A 20,292-nucleotide genomic window follows, 5' to 3' on the forward strand; every position below is an offset into this window, starting at 1 on the left:
GAGCAGGAGTAGGCCATCTAGCCCTTCGAGCCTGCCCCGCCATTCAATAAGATCATGGCTGATCTGTTGTGGCTCAGTTCCACTTTCCCGCCCTCTCCCCATAACCCTTAATCCCCTCTCTTATCAAAAACCCATCAACCCGCTTCTTAAAAATATTTAGCGAGGCAGCCTCCACCACTTCAACGGGCAGAGAATTCCAGAGATTCACCACCCTTTGAGTGAAGAAGTTCCTCCTCAACTCCGTTCTAAACCGCCTCCCCTTTATCTTGAGGCTGTGCCCCCTAGTCCTACTGTCTTTTTTAAGCGGGAAGAGTCACTCCACCTCTATCCTATCCATCCCATTCATCATCTTATATGTCTCAATGAGATCTCCCCTCATTCTTCTAAACTCTAACGAGTACAAGCCTAGTTTATTCAGCCTCTCCTCATAGCTCAATCCCCTCAACTCCGGTATCAGCCTAGTAAACCTCCTCTGCACTCCCTCCAGGGCCAAAATATCCTTGCGCAGGTGCGGCGCCCAAAACTGCACACAGTACTCCAGCTGCGGCCTCACCAATGCCCTATACAGCTGCAGCAAGACCTCCCTACTTTTATATTCAATCCCCCTCGCTATGAAGGCCAGCATCCCATTCGCCTTCCTGACCACCTGCTGCACCTGCAAGCTGGGTTTTTGCGACTCATGCACAAGGACCCCGAGGTCCCTCTGCACCGTCGCCTGCTGCAGTTTTTCGCCACGTAAGTAATAGTCCTTCCTACCATTATTCCTACCAAAGTGGACCACCTCACACTTGCCAACATTAAATTCCATTTGCCATTTCCTGGCCCATTCGCCCAGCCTATCTAGATCCTTCTGCAGACTCTCCACACCCTCCGCACAATTTGCCTTTCCCCCAATCTTGGTGTGATCAGCAAATTTCGACACCCTACACTCGGTTCCCTCCTCCAGATCATCTATATAAATGGTTGCAGAAAGTAAGGGTGTGGGTACAGCAGGCAGTAAAGAAGACAAATGATATATTGGCATTAATAGTGAGATGACTTGTGTATAGGGATAGGGATGTTTTATTGCGATTGTATAGAACGTTGGTGAGGCCACACCTGGAGGATTGTGTGCAGTTTTGGTGTCCTTATCTGAGGAAGGATGTCCTTGCTACAGAACGGAGTACAGCGAATCAGGCTGCTTCCTAGGATGGTAGTTCTGTCATATGAGGAGACATTAAGTCGGTTAGGATTATATTCACTGTTTAAGAGATGAGAGGGGATCTCATAGAATTTTTTAATATTGTAACAGGGTTAGACAGGGTAGATTCAGAAAGAATGTTCCCAATGGTGATGCATTTTAGTAGATCAAACCAGGGCAGGACTTACTCAGTTAATGGTAAGATGTTGGAGAGATTTATAGAACAAAAAGATCTAAGAGTACAGGCTCATAGCTCCTTGAAAGTGGAGTCACAGGTGGATTTGGCATGCTTGTTTCATCGGTCAGAGCATGGAATACAGGAGTTGGGATGTCTTGTTGAAGTTGTGCAAGACATTGGTAAGGCCACACTTGGAACATTGTGTACAGTTCTGATCACCCTATTGTAGAAAGGATATTATTAAACTAGAAAAAAGTGTAGCAAAGATTTACGAGGGTGCTGCCGGGATTTGATGGTTTGAGTTATAAGGAGAGGCTGGATAGACTGGGACTGTTTTCCCTGGAGTGTAGGAGACCTAGGGGTGATCTTATAGAAGTCTATAAAATAATGAGCAGCATTGATCAGCTTGATAGTCAATATCTTTTCCCAAAGGTAGAGGAGTCTAAAACTAGAGGTTTAAGGTGAGAGGAGAGAGATACAGAAGGGCCCTGAGGGGCAATTTTTTCACACAGAGGGTGGTGAGTGTCTGGAACAAGCTGCCAGAGATAGTAGTAGAGGCGGGTACAATTTTGTCTTTTAAAAAGCATTTAGACAGTTACATGGTTAGGGTAGGTATAGAGGGATAGGGGCCAAATGTGGGCAATTGGGATGAGCTGAATGGTTGAAAAAAAGGGTGGCATGGACAAGTTGGGCCAAAGAGCCTGTTTCCATGCTGTAAACCTCTATGACTCAATGACTTCTGCTTAATTGCAGTTACAGCTGGATGAGGATTCACAGAAATATTCCACTATCAATACTCGAAAGAGCCTCTGTCAATACACAAGGTTACCTTTTGGGGTATCAAATTTTCCAGAGAACAATGGAGAACATATTACAAGGCTTACCTCAGATGGCCATTTACCTGGGTGACGTTCTCATTGCAGGTAAAACAAAGGCAGAATGTCTACAGAATCTGGAGGAAGTGCTTAGTTTTTGAAGTACCACATGTGTTTAAGGAGGGAGAAAAGCTTTTTCCTGGTACCTCTATGGTGAGGGAGGTCAGAACTTGGGAATATAGTTTGAGAATAAGGGGTAAACCTTTTAGAACTAAGGTGAAGAGAAATTTCTTCATCCAATGAGTGATGAATGTGTGGAATTCACTCCCACAGAATGTAGTTGAGGCCAAAACATTGTCTGATTTCAAAAAGGAATTAGATAAAGCTCTTGGGGCTAAAGGGATCAAGAGATACAGGAGGAAAGGGGAGAGTAAGGATATTGAATTTGATCATCCATGATCAAAATGAATGGCGGACCAATCTCGAAAGGTTTAATGGCCAACTCCTGCTTCTAGTTTTGATGTTTCGAAGGCAGAAATCAGGAGTGTGATGGAATACCCTCCACTTGCGTAGATGTGTGCAGCTCCAATAACACTCAGGAAGCTCAACACCATTGTGGACAAAGCAGCCCACTCGATTGATACCCACTGCACAAATATTGGCTTCCTCCACCAGTGATGAACAGCAGCTGTGTCTACCGCCTTGGGGAAGGAGGTTCACGAGAAAGTTCCCAGGAACAGAAGCCTTGACATATGAATAGTGTTTGAGGACTCGGGGTCTGCACTTGACGGAGTTTAGAAGGATGTGGGGGTGAGCTGGGGGGGGGGCATCTCATTGAAACTTACAGAGCACTGAAAGACCTGGATCGAGTGGACATGGAAGTTTCTATTAATAGGAGGAACTAGGATCCCAGCTCTCAAAGTAAAGTTTTAAGTTTAAATTTATTCGTTAGGGTCATAGGTAGGCTTACATTAACACTGTGTCACTGTGAGAATCCCCGAGTCGGCACACACTGGTACCTCTTTGGTTACACAGAGGGTGAATTTAACATTCCCTTTCAGACAGCCCTTTAAAACTGCGATGAGGAGGAACCTCTTCAGCCAGAAGGTGGTGAATCTGTGGAATTCATTGCCACAGTAGGTTGTGGAGGCCAGGTTAGTGAGTATACTTAATTCAGAGATAGACAAGTTCTTGATTGGGAAGGGGATCAAAGTATATGGGGAAAAGGCAGGAGAATGGGGTCGAGAAACTTTTCGGCCATGATTGAATGGCGAAGCAAACCTGATGGGCCAAATGGCCTAATTCTGCTCCGATATCTGATAGCCCTATGATCTACAAGAATTACATAGAATCAAAGAGCAGGGAAGTTGTGCTGGAACAAAATAAAACATTGGTTGGGCCACAGCTAGAGTACTGAGTGCGGTTCTGGAATCCACATTAGCGGAGGGATGTGAAAGGGTGCGGAGGAGATTTTCCAGGGTGCTGTCAGGTCTGGAGAATTGTAGTTAGGGAGAGAGATTGGATAGACTGAGTTTGTTTTCCTTGGCGCAGAGGAGGACATGATTGAGATGTATATAATTATGAGGAGCATAGACAGAGTAGACAAAAATAAAGGTTACCCCTTAGTGGAGTGATCGATAACTAGAGGGCTTAAGGAAAAGGCAGGAGATTTAGAGGGAAAACCTTTACACTGAAGGTGGTGGAGTCTGGAACTCAGTGCCCGAATGGGTGGTGGAGGCAGAGACCCTCATATCATTGAAAAAGTATTTAGATGTTTACTTGCGATGCCAAGGCAATGGGCTAAGTCCTGGAAAATGGGATTAGAATGGTTAGGTGGTTTGTCTTTGACACAATGGGCTGACAAGTCTTTTTCCCTGCTGTATATCTCTGTGACCCTATGCCTAAGATACACTGCAGGATGTCTCCAAGGTTCCAACCTTCCAAACCCACAAATACTACCAGCTCCCAAGGGTAATAGATACCTGGGAACACCATCAGCTGGAGGTTCCCTTCCAACCCACTCACCATCCTGACTTGGAAACATAATCACCATTCCTTCACTGACACTGAGTCAAAATCCTGGAACTCCCTCCCTAACAGCACTGTGTGTGTACCTACACCGCAGGGACGCAACACCTCAAAAAGGAAGCTCTGCAGCACCATCTCCAGGTTAACAGAGCTGCCTCACAGCGCTTGGGACCCAGGTTCGATTCCCAGCTTGGGGCACTGTCTGTTGGGATGGGTAACAAATACTGGTCCAGCCAGTGAAGCGTACGTCCCGGAAATGAAACAAAAATAAAAATCTGCAGGGACCTGACTTTTTTATCAAAGCATTCAGGAAGTCACAAGAATATTTCTGATCGAACCAAGCTGGGTTTAAAAACTCCACATGCAAAGCTTGAACAGTGAGGAATTGGGAAACTCACACCAGCCAATGCAGAGGAACATCCATTTCCGCAGTTTATCAGTGGAGTAAGTCAGGACGATCGCTGTGTGGAGGTAACAGCCCTCACCAAACATCCAGAAGAAATTCGTCACACAAAAATAATTATACAAAGCTGTGACCAATCGACACCAGACCTGAAATCAAAGAGATATGTACAACAATTAAAATCATTGGCTGCTAACTTTCTCCACTGATCAATAATTATTGGTTACTAATTCTAACTACAGATGTTGGTTACTAAATGGCCTCAAAGGGAACCAGTTAGCAACAATCTCCATGTGCATTCCAGGAGGAATATCTGTTCCTGAAGTTTAATGTTTATTTGTTAGTGTCACAAGTCGGCTTACATTAACACTGCAATGAAATTACTGTGAAAATCCCCTAGCCGCCACACTCCGGCGCCTGTTTGGGTACACTGGTGGAGAATTTAGCACAGCCAATGCACCCTAACCAGCACGTCTTTCAGACTGTGGGAGGAAACCGGAGCACCCGGAGGAAACCCACGCAGACATGAGGAGAATGTGCAAACACCACACAGTCAGTGACCCAAGCTGGGAATCGAACCTGGGTCCCTAACGCTGTGAGACAGCTCTGTTAATCACTGTGCTACTGTACCAACAGACTCGCTGTGTGATGCCCCCATTGTGTAATGCACAATCAGCCTGAACCACAGCGATGTTTATCTCAGGTTACCGATGCCCTCAATGTATCTGCTCAGACGTCCCCTTCTCATCCCAACTGTTTCCATCATCTCCATTTCTGCTCCCACTCAGCTCCCCCCCTCACCCCATTCCTCTCCCAATACTCCAGTCCCTTCCCACTGCCCCCTGTCCGATATTCTGTCACGGCACAGCACATCTTGTAATAACTGGATCAAACCCTGCCCCAGAGGGAACTCTCCAGCTGCTGTGGGCTCCCTGCAATGTGGACATCACAAACCTCATTACTGGCATGAATTCTGGGGTCAATCATCTGTAGCCCGAACCAAGTGGCATTGCGAAGAATGAAGGTGGAAATCAGGTTCCAGTGGATGATGTTCCTGATACACCGGATACTCCTGAGGATAAAAGGACATGAACACATTAATGTGCAGTCACTCTGCATCAGCGTGTCCAGGGACAGTCACACTGACTGTATGTTTGAGCACAAGCATTGTATCTATGACACTTTATTCAGATATAATCAATCTCAGGGCGCAATCGTATGAAAAAAAATTCTCAGTGCCAAACAAGAGGGAGAATGGAAGTGAATGGTGCCAGTTCTTCCTGTGAGTCGCCACTCACAGTTTGACAGCACTTAGGAACTCTTTTATTGCCCTATTGGGATTTTTGGTGGATGGACCCTCTGGACTCCCCCAAATCCACTGGAGCTGTACAGCGTTAACAACGGAGAGCTGCGTCAGAGTGTTAATGATGGACAATGCAGACAGTCACACCAGGAAGATGGAACCGAGAGCGACTGCCCCAATGTAAACGGAGGGAGAGCTGGAATGGCTGTTGGACTCTGGGGCAAAGAGGAGGGGCATTCTTTCCTCCTCTCCCCCCCCGCCACCCCAGATGGGCAACGAGCCAAGTGTTACCCTGCAGCGCCTCCCTCCAACCCCTCTGGCACCCACTGTCACAGCCTGAGACAGAGACCTGACACACCCCACTCAACCACGCCCAACATCCTGTGCCCTTCCAGACATTGGGCTTTCAAGCCCCCACTTCTGCCCCCACAGGTGAAGATGGTCCATAAGCACTGGGAGCAGGTGAAAGCAGGAGGTGGGGTCTCTGACCTGCCAATCCTCACTGTGTTTGAGGAGGCACCTATTGATCTGATGGGGAGGAGGATGACGCGAGGATGGGAGGAGGACAGGACGCTCCCCACCCCCACACTATTCTCTCCCATCTTCTTGCTTGTTTGGCACAAGGTGTGACCTTACCAAAAAGTGCTGAACGGGTGTGAAAATAGGAGAGAATCGCACCTTTTTTTTGGGTGAGCTCCCAGACAAAATCATATAGCAGTTAGAAAAAAAAGAGTTTAAGTGTGATTTTTGCCAATAGAGGGAGTGGACAGAATCTATTCATGCTGGGAAGCCGGCTGCAGGCTGTTAGGGTGCGCTATTGTGTATGCGCCCTGATCTCCCAGTGCACTGTGAACAAGTCTACACAGTGCATTGGGAATCTGTCAGTCACCCCCATCCAACCCACCCCCAGCTCCCAATTATCACCGCCCCCCCCACCAAGCCAATCACTGCCCCCGAGTTGGGGGGAGGGGAGAGCTTAACCCCACCCGCCATCATTGGTGTTAGTATAAACCCTCTCTCCCCTGACCCATGGCAACAGGGGTTGCCAGCATCGGGATATCAGGATCCTCCTGGTGGGTCCCCTATTGCGGCCTGTCCACAGACCAACCACCCTTCACAGTCCCTTCACCACCCACCCGCCCCCCCCCCCCCCCCCAACTTCCCCACCCCACCACCACCATGTTGTTGTTCTCCGTCACCCACTGCAAACTGCTCCCAGTGCCGGTTCTGCCCCCATGCGCCCTCGTCCCTACCCCCTTCCACTCACACCCCCACCATGTGGCGAGCTGGTAAGATGGTGCCCTTGATGTACAATACTCCGAATAAAGCTGCTGTCTGGCTTTTTTCCAACTACAGTAAGAAGCCTCACAGCACCAGGTTAAAGTCCAACAGGTTTATTTGGTAGTAAACGCCACGAGCTTTCGGAGCTTTGCCCCTTTGTCAGGTGAGTTCTGATCACAAACAGGGCGTGCCCACTCACCTGGCGAAGGAGCAGCGCTCCAAAAGCTAGTGGTGTTGACTATTAAATAAACCTGTTGGGCTTTAACCTGGTGTTGTGAGACTTCTTACTGTGTCTACCCCAGTCCAACGCCGGCATCTCCACATCAGGACTACCATTTTTTCCAATTGTCAGGGTGCCTGCAATTTACTTTGTGCCTGTCAGTGAAACACTTAGACACAAGTGAATAGCTTTAGCTTCTGGAGTGTAAGTTATGGGAGGAAGTCACTCCATTCCAACATTTCAGAAGATTATGGCTGATCTGTGAATGATCCTCCTACGTGGTTCTCCCCCAGATTCTTTATCATAGAATCATAGAATCCCTACAGTGCAGAAAGATACCCTTCGGCCCATCGAGTCTGCACCGAACACAATCCCACCCAGGCCCTATCCCCATATCCCTACATATTATACCCTCTAATCCCTGCTACACTGGACACTAAGGGGCAATTTCTTAGCATGGCCAATCAACCTAATCCGCACATCTTTGGACAGTGGGAGGAAACCGGAGCACCCGGAGGAAACCCACGCAGACACGAGGAGAATGTGCAAACTCCACACAGACAGTGACCCGAGCCGAGAATCGAACCCAGGACCCTGGAGCTGTGAAGCAGCAGTGCTAACCCACTGTGCTACCGTGCCGCCCACGGTAATATCTTTAATATCTTTGAATAATAGAGATGTGTCAAAGTTGGTTTGTAAATTTACAATTTGTCAAACATCGATTGACATTTGTGGAAGAGAGCTCAAAACATTTCTGGACCACATTGAAACTCTGGCACAAATATTTAAACTCTTTCTCCCTCATCCTCACCAATGGTTATAGCTTCTCTTTATCTTGGACAGTTCAATCAAAACACCCTCTGCCTTTCTCAATTCCAGAGAGCACAATCTTCATTTCTTTTACCTTCCTCAGAGTTTAATCCAGGCATCACCTTAGTAATCAACCCTGCAGTCTCTCTCGCTGTCTTTCAAAATGAGGGCAATATTTAGCATGAGCTGTGGTTGGTGTGAAGACCTACCTGTGGGGAGGCTGTTGTGTTGAGCTGGACCAGGGCACTCTCTCCCTCTTACCGGAGGTTTATTAGGAGAATATTCATGTTGATGGCCAACCAGCCTGGCCAACATTATGAATGCATCTCTCACAGCCAACAAATCTCAGATTGAGACCCAAGCCAGGAACTTTTGGCTCAGAGATAAACCTCACTCCATGCACATTTGTGCCAGGTATCCAAATGCCTCAGATATTCAAAAGATGCAGTGTTTACAGGACTAGCTACTTGGCTGATACTCCATGGCCCATGATACCAATGCATCGTCCTCAAAGGTAGCACAGTGGTTAGTACTGCTGCTTCACAGCTCCAGGGACCCGGGTTCGATTCCCGGCTCAGGTCACTGTCTGGGTAGAGTCTGCACATTCTCCTCGTGTCTGCGTGGGTTCCCTCTGGGTACTCCAGTTTCCTCCCACAGTCCAAAGATGTGCAGGTTAGGTTGATTGGCCATGCTAAGAAATTGCCCCTTAGTGTCCAGGGATGTGTAGGATAGAGGGATTAGAGGGTATAAAATGTAGGGATATGGGGGTAGGGCCTGGGTGGGATTGTGTTCTGTGCAGACTCGATGGGCCGAAGGGCCTCTTTCTGCACTGTAGGGTTTCTATGATCTATAAAGTGCCTCTCAAGGGAGATACAGTGCAGAGCATTCTTCAACAAGATCCATCATGGTGCAGACTATTGACATCCTGAAGATGTGCTTTCCAATATTTCAAGTGGAGCTTGTAATATGTGTTTTGGGGTTTGGCGTGCGTGCTGCCCCTTTAAGAGCATGGGTCAGGTGACCCCCTTGGGGGGATTAGCTGCTGGCACTGTGGGACCTGGTTGTACAGCCTTAAATCTGACTATGGAACTGCGCACACTGACAATAAAGAACTCCCGGTGTTCAAGTTACCAAGCCTACCTTATAGTTCTTTAGGAAACCTGAGTTGATAAGTGCGTGACAACTGGCAACGAGGCTGCGTAATGGTCTATGCATTCTGCTGGTGTTTCATTCCGGCAAAGGGGGGAGGGATCGAGCGTCACCATGGACTCTGTAGAATGGTGCTGGGAAGGAACCGAAGCCTGGCAAACCCCTGTGAAGAATGGGCAGGAGTGTTCTGCCCGCTGTTGATCAGTTTGATCAGGGGGAAGGTAGTACTTATCTGGGAGCTGACTGAAATTGTTGCTGGAACGGTTGCAGAGGGTCCCGGGCTACAGTCGATATCGGGGAAGGGGTGCTAACCACGGTCATCGAGGAAGCGGGAGCTGGGGAAAGGCAGGCTGTGGGCGGATGCTGGTGATGGCAGCAGGAGATTTCAGGCCTAGGTTTATATGGCGGGTAAAATTCCTGGCAGCAGTGAAACATGGCGGCCAGGCCTAGTGCCATAGCCCCCTTTCACAAAGAGGCAGAGAGCTGGGTGCCTTAGAGCGATTCAGACGGGCTAATAATGTGGAAGATGACTGGCTGTACTGGATTTCTTAACTAACAGAAAGCCAAGAGTGGGGATAAATGGGTGTTTTTCTGGTCAGTGGCTAGTGGTGTGCCTCAGGGATCAGGGTTGGGACCGCAATTATTTATGATTTACACAGGTGATTTGGAGTTGGGGACCAAGTGCAGTGTGTCAAAATTTGCAGATGACACTAAGATGAGAGAGAATGAAGTGTGCAGAGGATGCTGAAAGTCTGCAAAGGGATATAGATAGTCTAAGTGAGTGGGCGAGGGTCTGGCAGATGGAGTACAATGTTGGTAAATGTGAGATTATCCATTTTGGTAGGAATAACAGCAAAATGGACGATTATTTAAATGGTAAAAAATTGCAGCATGCTGCTGTGCAGAGGGACCCGGGTGTCCTTGTGCAGGAATCTCAAGGAGTTGGTTTGCAGGTGCAGTAGGTAATTAAAAAGGCAAATGGAATTTTGTCCTTTATTATTAGAGGGATGGGGTTTAAAAACAGCGAGATTATGTTGCAGCTGTATAAGGTTCTGGTGAGGCCACACCTGGAGTACTGTGTACAGTTTTGGTCTCCTTACTTGAGAAAGGATATACTGGCACTGGAGGGGGTGCAGAGGAGATTCACTAGGTTGATTCCAGAGTTGAGAGGGTTGGATTATGAGGAGAGACTGAGTAGACTGGGGCTATACTCATTGGAATTCAGAAGAATGAGGGGAGATCTTATAGAAACATATAAGATTATGAAGGGAATCGATAAGGTAGAAGCAGGGAGGTTGTTTCCACTGGCAGGTGAAACTAGAACTAGGGGCATGGCCTCAAAATAAGGGGGAGCAGGTTTAGGACTGAGTTGAGGAGGAACTTCTTCACACAAAGGGTTGTGAATCTGTGGAATTCCCTGCCCAGTTGAGGCTCCCTCATTGAATGTTTTTAAGGCAAGGATAGATAGATTTTTGAACAGTAAAGGAATTAAGGGTTATGGTGAGCGGGTGGGTAAGTGGAGCTGAGTCCACAAAAAGATCAGCCATGATCTTATTAATTGGTGGAGCAGGCTCGAGGGGACTGATGGCCGACTCCTGCTCCTGGTTCTTATGATCTTGAGCACCACAGGGAGCAAGATCTTCACTGTGACAGCCTAAGAAACTGCCTGAGATGATTGGCCAAATATCGTGCAATGTATTAAAAGATCACCTGCCCCCCCGAACCATTGCAACCATTATAAACACCACCAACCTGAAGGGGAGTCCACTTCTCAATCTGTGGCAGCTCTGAACAGATTGACAAAGCACTGTGAGTACAGAAACCTACTCTGGGATGCCTTATGGACCGGCTGCTTTGTGGTCTCTGGCACAATGCCACCCGGCAGAAGTTATTAGCTGAAAGAATTTACAGTTAAACCTGCATCAGAGATCGTAACTCCCATGGAGCTAGCCGCCAGAGAAGCAGTGCAGTTGGGTATCAGTGCCCCGGGTACACAAGGTAGCAGAAGCCCCACAGAGTTTGGTGCTGCCAGTGGAAGGTCACTGGTGTGGCAGGACAGGTCACAGAGAGTCGAATTGCTGGACACGAGCAGTCCAATGCCACAACTGCAAGCGCGTTGGTCACCTTGCCCGGAATTGCTGGGTGCAAATAAACCCAGGGAGAGGGAAACAAACGGAAGCTTAGAAGGACAAAACAAAAGGTCCATGTTGCCAGCCACGGAGAGGATAGGGAGTCAAGTCCAGAGAAACAAGAGTTCAGACTGAACTTTGCGTCGGTACAGGATGAAGCTGGTCGTCTCTCGTTCTACCGAAAGTGGAAATGAAAACAGTGAAAATGGAAGTTGATAGAGAGACAGCAGTGTCCTTGATATCTGAACCAGTAAACAGGGAGAAATTAAAAACCTCGCCATTAAAGCTTGCCAAGATCACATTGCGAATGCATACAGAGCATATATACAGGGTTATATACTGGTGAAGGGACAGTTAAGGGACGAGTGTGCAGAATTGCCACGATATGTGATAAAAGGCCCAGCACTATTAGAACGCTCCTGGTTACAGAATTTAAATTGGGCTGGGGCATGGTTAATAGGCTAGCAAACACAAACACGAGGTTATAAGACATTCTGGAAACAGTTAAAGATGTCTTTCAAGGAAACCTTGGAGAGATGAAGGGTATCGAGGATACATTATGGCTGAAGCTGGATGCTTGTCCAACGAGTGGTGTCACGGGTACAGTGATTAGCACTGCTGCCTCACAGCCCTGGGGATCCAGGTTCCATTCCGGCCTTGGGTCACTGTCCGTGTGGAGTTCACACATTCTCCCTGTGTCTCCTCTGGGTGCTCCAGTTTCCTCTCACAGCCCAAAGATGTGCGAGTTATGTTGATTGGCCGTGCTAAATTGACCCTAATGTCAGGGGGATTAACAGGGTAAATGCATGGTGTTGCAGGAATAGGGCTTAGCTGGGATTGCGGTTGGTGAAGAGTCAATGGGCTGAATGGTCTCTTTCTGCCCTTTTGGGATTCTATGATCGAAAGGCACATTTGGTATGATACACTATTAGGCCGATGGTGGAGGCTGAATTGAAACGGTTGGTGGATCTCTGAGGTTTATCTCTGAGCCAGAGGTTCCTGGCTTGGGTCTCAATCTGAGATTTGTTGGCCGTGAGAGATGCATTCATAATGTTGGCCAGGCTGGTTGGTCATCAACCTGAATATTCTCCTAATAAACCTCCGGTAAGAGGGAGTGTCCATGGTGATGGGCGGCACGGTAGCACAGTGGTTAGCACTGCTGCTTCACACCTCCAGGGTCCTGGGTTCGATTCCCGGCTCGGGTCACTGTCTGTGTGGAGTTTGCACATTCTCCTTGTGTCTGCATGGGTTTCCTCCGGGTACTCCGGTTTCCTCCCACAGTCCAAAGATGTGTGGGTTAGGTTGATTGGCCATGCTAAGAAATTGCCCCTTAGAGTCTAGGGATGCGTAGGTTAGAGGGATTAGTGAGTATAACGCGTAGGGATATGGGGGTAGGGCCTGGGTGGGATTGTGTTTGGTGCAGACTCGATGGGCCGAAGGGCCTCTTTCTGCACTGTAGGGTTCTATGATTCTATGATCTGATCTCTGGGCTTTGGAATCAGTGACTGGATCACATCAGTTGTTCTGATTCTGAAATCAGATGATGAGTGGGATTTTAAAGTGACAGTGAAGTCAGCCCTCAGTGTAGACCAAACCTGGGTCCCCGGCACTGTGAGGCAGCACTGTGTGTGCCACCGTGCTCCCGGCTGGAATCTGGAGATAACGTTCTTCACACAAGCAGATAAAGTTTCAGTAAGTGCTAAGCAGGTGTGGAATGCCACTCCGAACGATCCCATTGTGAGACAGGGCCTGAGGGGGAGGTCCAGTAATAGAAACCAGCTCGAGGTCTGGCTGTTTATTTTCCAAAGATGGGAGTTGTCCGTAATGGATGGGCGTTTAGTGCGGGGTATGGGAGTTGTCATTCCCTCAGAGGAAAGGTGCTGGAAGAGGTGCACCCAGGGTACCCAGAGGAGGTGCAAATAAAAGAAATAACTAGAAGTTACGTTTGGTAGCTGAACGCTGATGTCCACATTGAAGAGGAAGCAGGGTTGTGTGGACGGTGCCACCTTTGTCACCTCTCCATCTGTGGGAATGGTCCCAGTTGCCATGGCAGTGAGTCCACATTGACTCTGCCAGTGGAAGGACAGATGCTCCTCGTGGGAATTGATGCCCATTCCAAGTAACCGGAGATTGAGAGGATGAAGTCCATGTCGGCAGAGACAACGCTGGACAAACTCAACGGAATATTTGCCCAGTTTAGCAATCCAGAACAAGAGAACATAGAACATAGAACATTCCAGTGCAGTACAGGCCCTTCGGCCCTCGATGTTGCGCCGACCAGTGGAACCAATCTAATGACCCTCTATCCTAAACTATTCCAATATTATCCATATGTCTATCCACTGACCATTTGAACGCCCTTAAAGTTGGCGAGTCCACAACTGCTGCAGGCAGGGCATCCCACGCCCTTACTACCCTCTGAGTAAAGAACTTACCTCTGACATCCGTCCTATAATTACCACCCCTTAATTTAAAGCTATGTCCCCTTGTGTTAGCCATCACCATCCGAGGAAAAAGGCTCTCACTGTCCACCCTATCTAACCCTCTGATCATCTTGTATGCCTCAATTAGGTCACCTCGTAACCTTCTTCTCTCTAATGAGAACAACCTCAAGTCCCTCAGCCTTTCCTCATAAGACCTTCCCACCATACCAGGCAACATCCTGGTAAACCTCCTCTGCACCCTTTCCAATGTGGTCAGTGACAATGAACCCCAGTTTATGGCACAGGATTTCACAGAGTACGTGGAGCACCCCAGAATCAGACATGTGAGGTTGGCACCGTATCACCCAGTGACAAATGGTCTGGTAGAATGATTTGTTCAGACCTCGAAACAGACTCTGAAGTCTGAAGTGGATAAATAAATTCCTGAGTAAGTACCGCAACACGTCAGTCACGGCAACCCCAATGCTCGCCAGCCTTGTAGGTGTTTACTGGAAATTGGGAACTAGATTCGATGTGGCTGGAGGAGACCCGGGGTGTGGTTGAGTGGAACGGAGAAGGATAGGTGGCTGGAGAGCAGGAAGTATGAAGACAAGGACTTTTCTGAAAGAGGCGTTTGTTCTGGGGAGAAGTGGATACTGGCTATCATTGTTCGTCACCGTACAGAGCAGGGATGAGCTGGTTTGGTGTAAACATGCTGATCAATTGGTAATAGCACCGCATCAAAGGTGGGAAGCCTCCTCCCCCCCCACCCCCCAAACAACAGAACCGTCCAGGGTGGCGCCAATGGTGTGACCGAGGCTCGGGTTCCAGAGATAGGGTCGGCCACCCCATCCCAAGCAGCAGCAGTGACACCAGCCACCTACACCCCATCGGAAACAGACCCCCACACTGAGCAGTGGGATCTTCCTGATTCCTAGCAGACCACTCAGGGAAAGTTTCCTGAAACGGGGAAGAAGCCTGTACGAAACCACCATCCCCCGATTGACCCACTGGCTGGGATTTCCAGCCGTGCTCTCCCCAAAGCTGGAAAATGCTGCTCGGGATCGATGGACCTTTGCATGGTTTGTGTCCCGCCCGTTATGATTCCCTGTGGTTTTGGCCTTGGTGAAGACAAAGTGGATGAGATGTGATGAGGGATAAAGCAGAGGTTGGGAAACATTGGTGCCAGCAGCTTCAAGCTGAAGATGTGAGAAGCCGACAAGTTAATCAGCGGGAAAATGACCACGAACCCTGACCACCACAGCATTTCCTCTCCAGGATGGGAAACTGTGTCCGCAGTCTCTGAATTATTCTGGGAGACCTGTTTCAACCTATCCCAAAGCAACCAAACAGAAAAAAATACTCAGTAAAGGAAAACATCCGCTATTCATGAGTGGTTTGCCCTATGTGTGACTCCAGATCCACGGCACTGCCCTCTGAAATAGCCCAACAAAGATTCTGTCAAACCAGAACAGAAAACTTGTTCAGTTGGACTTACCTGCCGTCACTCCAGGCATCAAGAACATCCTCTCCAATCAGCCCTGGAGGATTAGCAGATTTAACTCTGCTGAGAGAACTGAGCAACAACCTGACAGTCATACTCACCAATTCTACCTTACAGCCAATGGCCAAGACACTGTGCCAGCGAGCATCCTGTCCTCCAGGCAGAGAGAGGCAGCAGGGAGAGTGGTGGGCAGTCAGGAGGAACTGATCTTGGAATTAATCTGATGAATCAGTTTTCCATCAGGTCAGAAACAACTTACAAGGACGCAGAACGGATTGTGAATGAAGGATTGCAATGTCTGACACCAAGACTGATCAACAGCAACCAAAGTGGCGGAGTCCTAAAGGGCAGTCCTGCCAGACTGGGTCTGCAGCGGGTAGTGAGTGAACTAACAACCAACTTCACCCCTTTCTCATCAATCTATCTGTTGCAGCTATAACTGTTCGTGGCAGTGTTGATAGTGTAATCACCACTCAGTCCTTGTGAAAACAAAATCCCACCTTCACACTGAAGGCATACTCCATTTAGCTTCCTGTGATAACCACTCTACTAAACAGATTAGACCCAAAACACAAAGATCACAATGCCGACCTAAACTAAAACTGTACGCACTTACAGAATCTGGATCTGAGCATTCCCATTGAAGTAGGGAAAGTGTTCATGCATTTTGTACCTTGAAGAAGGAAAAGACTTAATGGATTTTGTACCTAGAATATGTCACAAACATAACCCTTCATCATGATTGATCTTGTCAAGCTTATACTGCTCCTGACAGTAATATAAGTTATGTGTTCATGGCTTACATGCTTTAACTCTCATTTTTATAAAGACAGATAGTTTAACAGCTAGACTTTGTAGACTTTGCAAATCTTACCTGTTTGTGTTAGTTGGACATCGTTACACAGATGGTAGTTTACGATACCGGCTTTTGACAGGAAGAGTCCTGCTGGGACACTGCGATCGCACAAGTAACTTCAAAGACAGGGATGCAGAGAGGGTTTGAATTGTGACCAGATTGAAGACTGTGTCATGACTGCAGGATTGTAATTCCTGATTAAATCCGGGGCTGAATCACGACCAAGGAAGGAAGACCTGGAGGTCTGGCCAGAATTGGAACTTTGAATCATGATTACTGCTGGAGCTGATAATGTATAAATGCCCGCTTGTGTTTGTGTTCTGTGAGAAGCCTGGTAGTCCCTGGTTGGAGTTCTCCCAAAGCTCTGGAATAAACGCCAGAGCTTTGAAATAAAAACCATTGTATTTTGACTCACTAATAGTCTTTGATGTATTATTTTACCTACAACACCATCCTATTCAGGTATTTGTCTAGTTGCCCCTTAGATGCCACTATCTCTCCCACCACTTCCCCAGGCAGCACATTCCAGACGTTCACCACCCTCTGCGTAAAAAACTTGCCTTAAACCTATGTCCCCTAGTATTTGACTTTTCTACCCAAGGAAAGAGCATCTGACTATCCACTCTGTCCATGCCACTCAATCTTGTAAACCTCTATCAGGTCACCCCTTAACCCCCGTCATTCCATTGAGAACAAACTGAGTTTATCTGACCTCTCCTCATAGCTAATGGCCTCCAGACCAGGCAACATCCTGGTAAACCTCTTCTGTATCCTCTCCAAAGCATCCACATCCTTCTGGTAATGTGGTGACCAGAATTGTACGCAATTTTCTAAATGAGGCCAAACTAAGGTTCTGTACAGCTGCAGCATGACCTGCCGATTTTTATACTCAATGCCCTTCCGATTAAGGCAAGCATACTGGATGTTTTCTTGACTACATTATCCACCTTCTTTGCCATTTTCAGTGATCGGTGGACATGTACACCCAGATCGCTCTCCCTACTATTTACTGTATAATCCCTACATGCATTGGACCTTCCAAAATGCATTACCTCACACTTGTCCGGATTAAACTCCGTCTGCCATTTCTCTGCCCAAGTCTCCAACCGGTCTATATCTTGCTGTACCCTCTGACAATCCTCTTCACTATCTGCAAATCCACCAATTTTTGTGTCATCTGTGAACTTACTAATCAGACCAGTTACTCTTTTCTCTAAATCATTTACGCATACACAACAAACAACAAAAGTCCCAGAATTGATCCCGGTGGAACACCGCAAGTCACAACTTTCCATTCAGAAATGCACCCCTGTACCACTACCCTCTCTCTTCCGTGGCCAAGCCAGTTCCATATCCATCTTGCCAGCTCTCCTCTGATCCCATGTGACATCACCTTTCATACCAGTCCACCATGAGGTACCTTGTCAAAAGCTTTACTGAAGTCCATGTACACCGCATCCAACGCATTTCCCTCATCTATCACCTTCATCACTTCCTCAACACTCGATCGAGTTAGTGAGGCGCGTCCTCCCTCTGATTTCAAGAAGAAATTAGCTATATCTGGTGGGGCTAAAGAGATCAAGAGATATGGAAGGAAGGGGGCATCAGGAAATTGAAATTGATAATCAGCCTTGATCAAGATGAATGGCAGAGCAGGCTCAACGGGCCAAATGGCCTACTCCTTCTAGTTTCTATGTCTGATGTGGAAGGGAGTGAATCTAACAGAGGCTGTCTCTTATGATACGAGTGCCAAAGTTTAGGTTTGCCTCTTCCCTTAGACAGCAGAGTAGAGTACCCCCATTGGCATCCTGGCTGGTGTGCCAACTGATAGCTGTAAGCTGCCAATAATAATGCCCACCGTTGGATCCCAGCCGATGCTATCGGTGGCACTGCTTTGTCCTGTCTTAGCAGCCCCGATAACGGCTGGCGATCGGTGACAATCACAAATTTCCACCCATAAAGATATTGATGAAATTTCTTCACTCCGAATATTGCTGCCAACCACTCTTTCTCAATGCGGGTGTACTTTCTTTCTGCCAAGGTCCCGGAGGCATACACTATGTGGCCACATATGTGCTAATACTGCCCCGATGCTGTATGGAGATGCATCGCAGGTTAGCACTAACTCTTTTCTGGGATTATAATGTGCTGAGACATTTGACGATGACAGCGGTTGCTTTATTTTCTTAAGATCAAGGTGCTGGCGGGCAAACCATTCCCAAACATAACCGTTTTTTAGCAGTTGATGTGGCGGAACCAAAATGGAGGTCCAGTTTGGTATGAATTTTCCACAGCACGTCACCAGCCCTAAAAATGCCTTTAATCTCTCACAGGGAGGTGATAGCATAGTGCCCCAGGGACCCAGGTTCAAATCCCACCATGACGGATGGTGAAGTTTGAATTCAATAAAAATCTAGAATTAAAAAATTCTACTGATAAACCACGGAACCATTGATGAAAAACTCAATGCCATCCTTACCTGATCTGACCTACATGCGACACCAGATCCACAGCAATGTGGTTGACTCTTAAATGTTCTCAGCGATGGGCAATAGATGCTGGACCAGCCAGCGACACCAACGTCCCAAGAACTAATAATTTTGAGAAAGCTTCTTTCCATAATAGGGTGACCAGAATTTGTAGACCGTATTACAAGTATGGCCTTATTAATGTCCCCAGAAGGAGGGGAACCACCCGAAACAAAAGACAAAGTGGAAAGGAAACTTAAACGTAAACTAAAATGTGATTAAAGGGATCAATAATGCACCCCAGCCCCTGCGGTGCCCAGCAGGCATGGAAAATGTTGCAATTATGACCTCAATCAGGGAGCTCATACTCAAAAAGACCAACCTCATATACCTCATTGAAGTCAATACAGAGAGTGGTGAATCTTTGGAACTTTTACACTGAATATTTTAAAGTAGTGATGGGTGAATGGTTATTGGGAGTAGGTGGAATGCTATCAGACCAGCTTATTATCAGAACAGCCATGATCTTATTAAATGGTGGAGCAGGGTCAAGGGGCCGAATGGCCTACCCCTGCTCCTTGATTGTAATTTTGTCAATTTAAAGTGAATGTTGTAAGAATCTGGCGGCATGGTAGCACAGTGGTTAGCACTGCTGCTTCACAGCTCCAGGGTCCTGGGTTCGATTCCCGGCTCAGGTCACTGTCTGTGCGGAGTTTGCACATTCTCCTCGTGTCTGTGTGGGTTTCCTCCGGGTGCTCCGGTTTCCTCCCACAGTCCAAAGATGTGCGGGATAGGTTGATTGGCCATGCTAAGAAATTGCCCCTTAGTGTCCAGGGATTAGTGAGTATAATGTGTAGGGATATGGGGGTAGGGCCTGGGTGGGATTGTGTTCGGTGCAGACTCGATGGGCCGAAGGGCCTCTTTCTGCACTGTAGGGTTCTATAGTGAAGTATTTAATGCAGTGGAGATTGGTTAGGATCTGAAATGCACACTCTGTGATGGTCGAGGAGTAATTATGACTTTTGACACGAAATTGTGTGAGCCAATAAAATAAATAATTAGCAGGACTCTGGGGAAAATGTGGGGGGAGTGGTGTTAGCTGAGTTGCTCCGGTGGAGAGTGGGTATAGATTTTATCATCAAATAACTGGAACCATTCAACGATTTCACAGATTTGCTTACCTCAAACGCATAAAAAGCATGAAGGCAATGATGAGAGCAGCTAAGGAGAGGTAATGTCCCAGGTAGTTGATGATTACTGCAAGTCTGTAGTGAATCTGATGCTTTCTCTGAAAGACAAGCAAAAATGTTTGAAAAATCACAACGAGAGGGAGAGCTCGCTCCACTCCCGATCTGCGTTTCGCAAACCTTTCCCATCCAGCAGGCTGACGGCTTTCAAGGCTGAGGTCTCTTCCATGTATGGTCAATAAAATGTCTTCCCAGGCCAGGCAAGATTTCAATGTTTCCAATGCGAAGAACATTTTTAAACTCAGACACTAAAACAAAATGGAAAGCTTCCTGCAGGAGTCTAATCATGCAGGACCCG

The 20,292-nt window shown here is 47.5% G+C and overlaps 1 protein-coding gene across 1 annotated transcript in view; it reads right to left on the reverse strand.

The window, feature by feature from the left end:
- Window positions 1–20,013, reverse strand: part of LOC145359285 (corticotropin-releasing factor receptor 1-like) — a 96,536-nt gene extending 76,523 nt beyond the window's left edge. The window contains exons 1-3 of the mRNA XM_080213833.1: window positions 19,929–20,013; window positions 5,559–5,676; window positions 4,600–4,753 (exon numbers count right to left, since the gene is read on the reverse strand). Coding sequence (XP_080069959.1) covers window positions 4,600–4,753; window positions 5,559–5,676; window positions 19,929–19,948 — 292 coding nt within the window. The 5' untranslated portion in view covers window positions 19,949–20,013. The remainder of the gene's footprint in view (window positions 1–4,599; window positions 4,754–5,558; window positions 5,677–19,928) is intronic.
- Between the last annotated feature and the right edge of the window lie 279 nt (window positions 20,014–20,292).

The sequence above is a fragment of the Carcharhinus amblyrhynchos genome, chromosome 27, assembly GCF_965287045.1.
Source record: "Carcharhinus amblyrhynchos chromosome 27, sCarAmb.v2.hapA, whole genome shotgun sequence".
Classification (NCBI taxonomy): domain Eukaryota; kingdom Metazoa; phylum Chordata; class Chondrichthyes; order Carcharhiniformes; family Carcharhinidae; genus Carcharhinus; species Carcharhinus amblyrhynchos.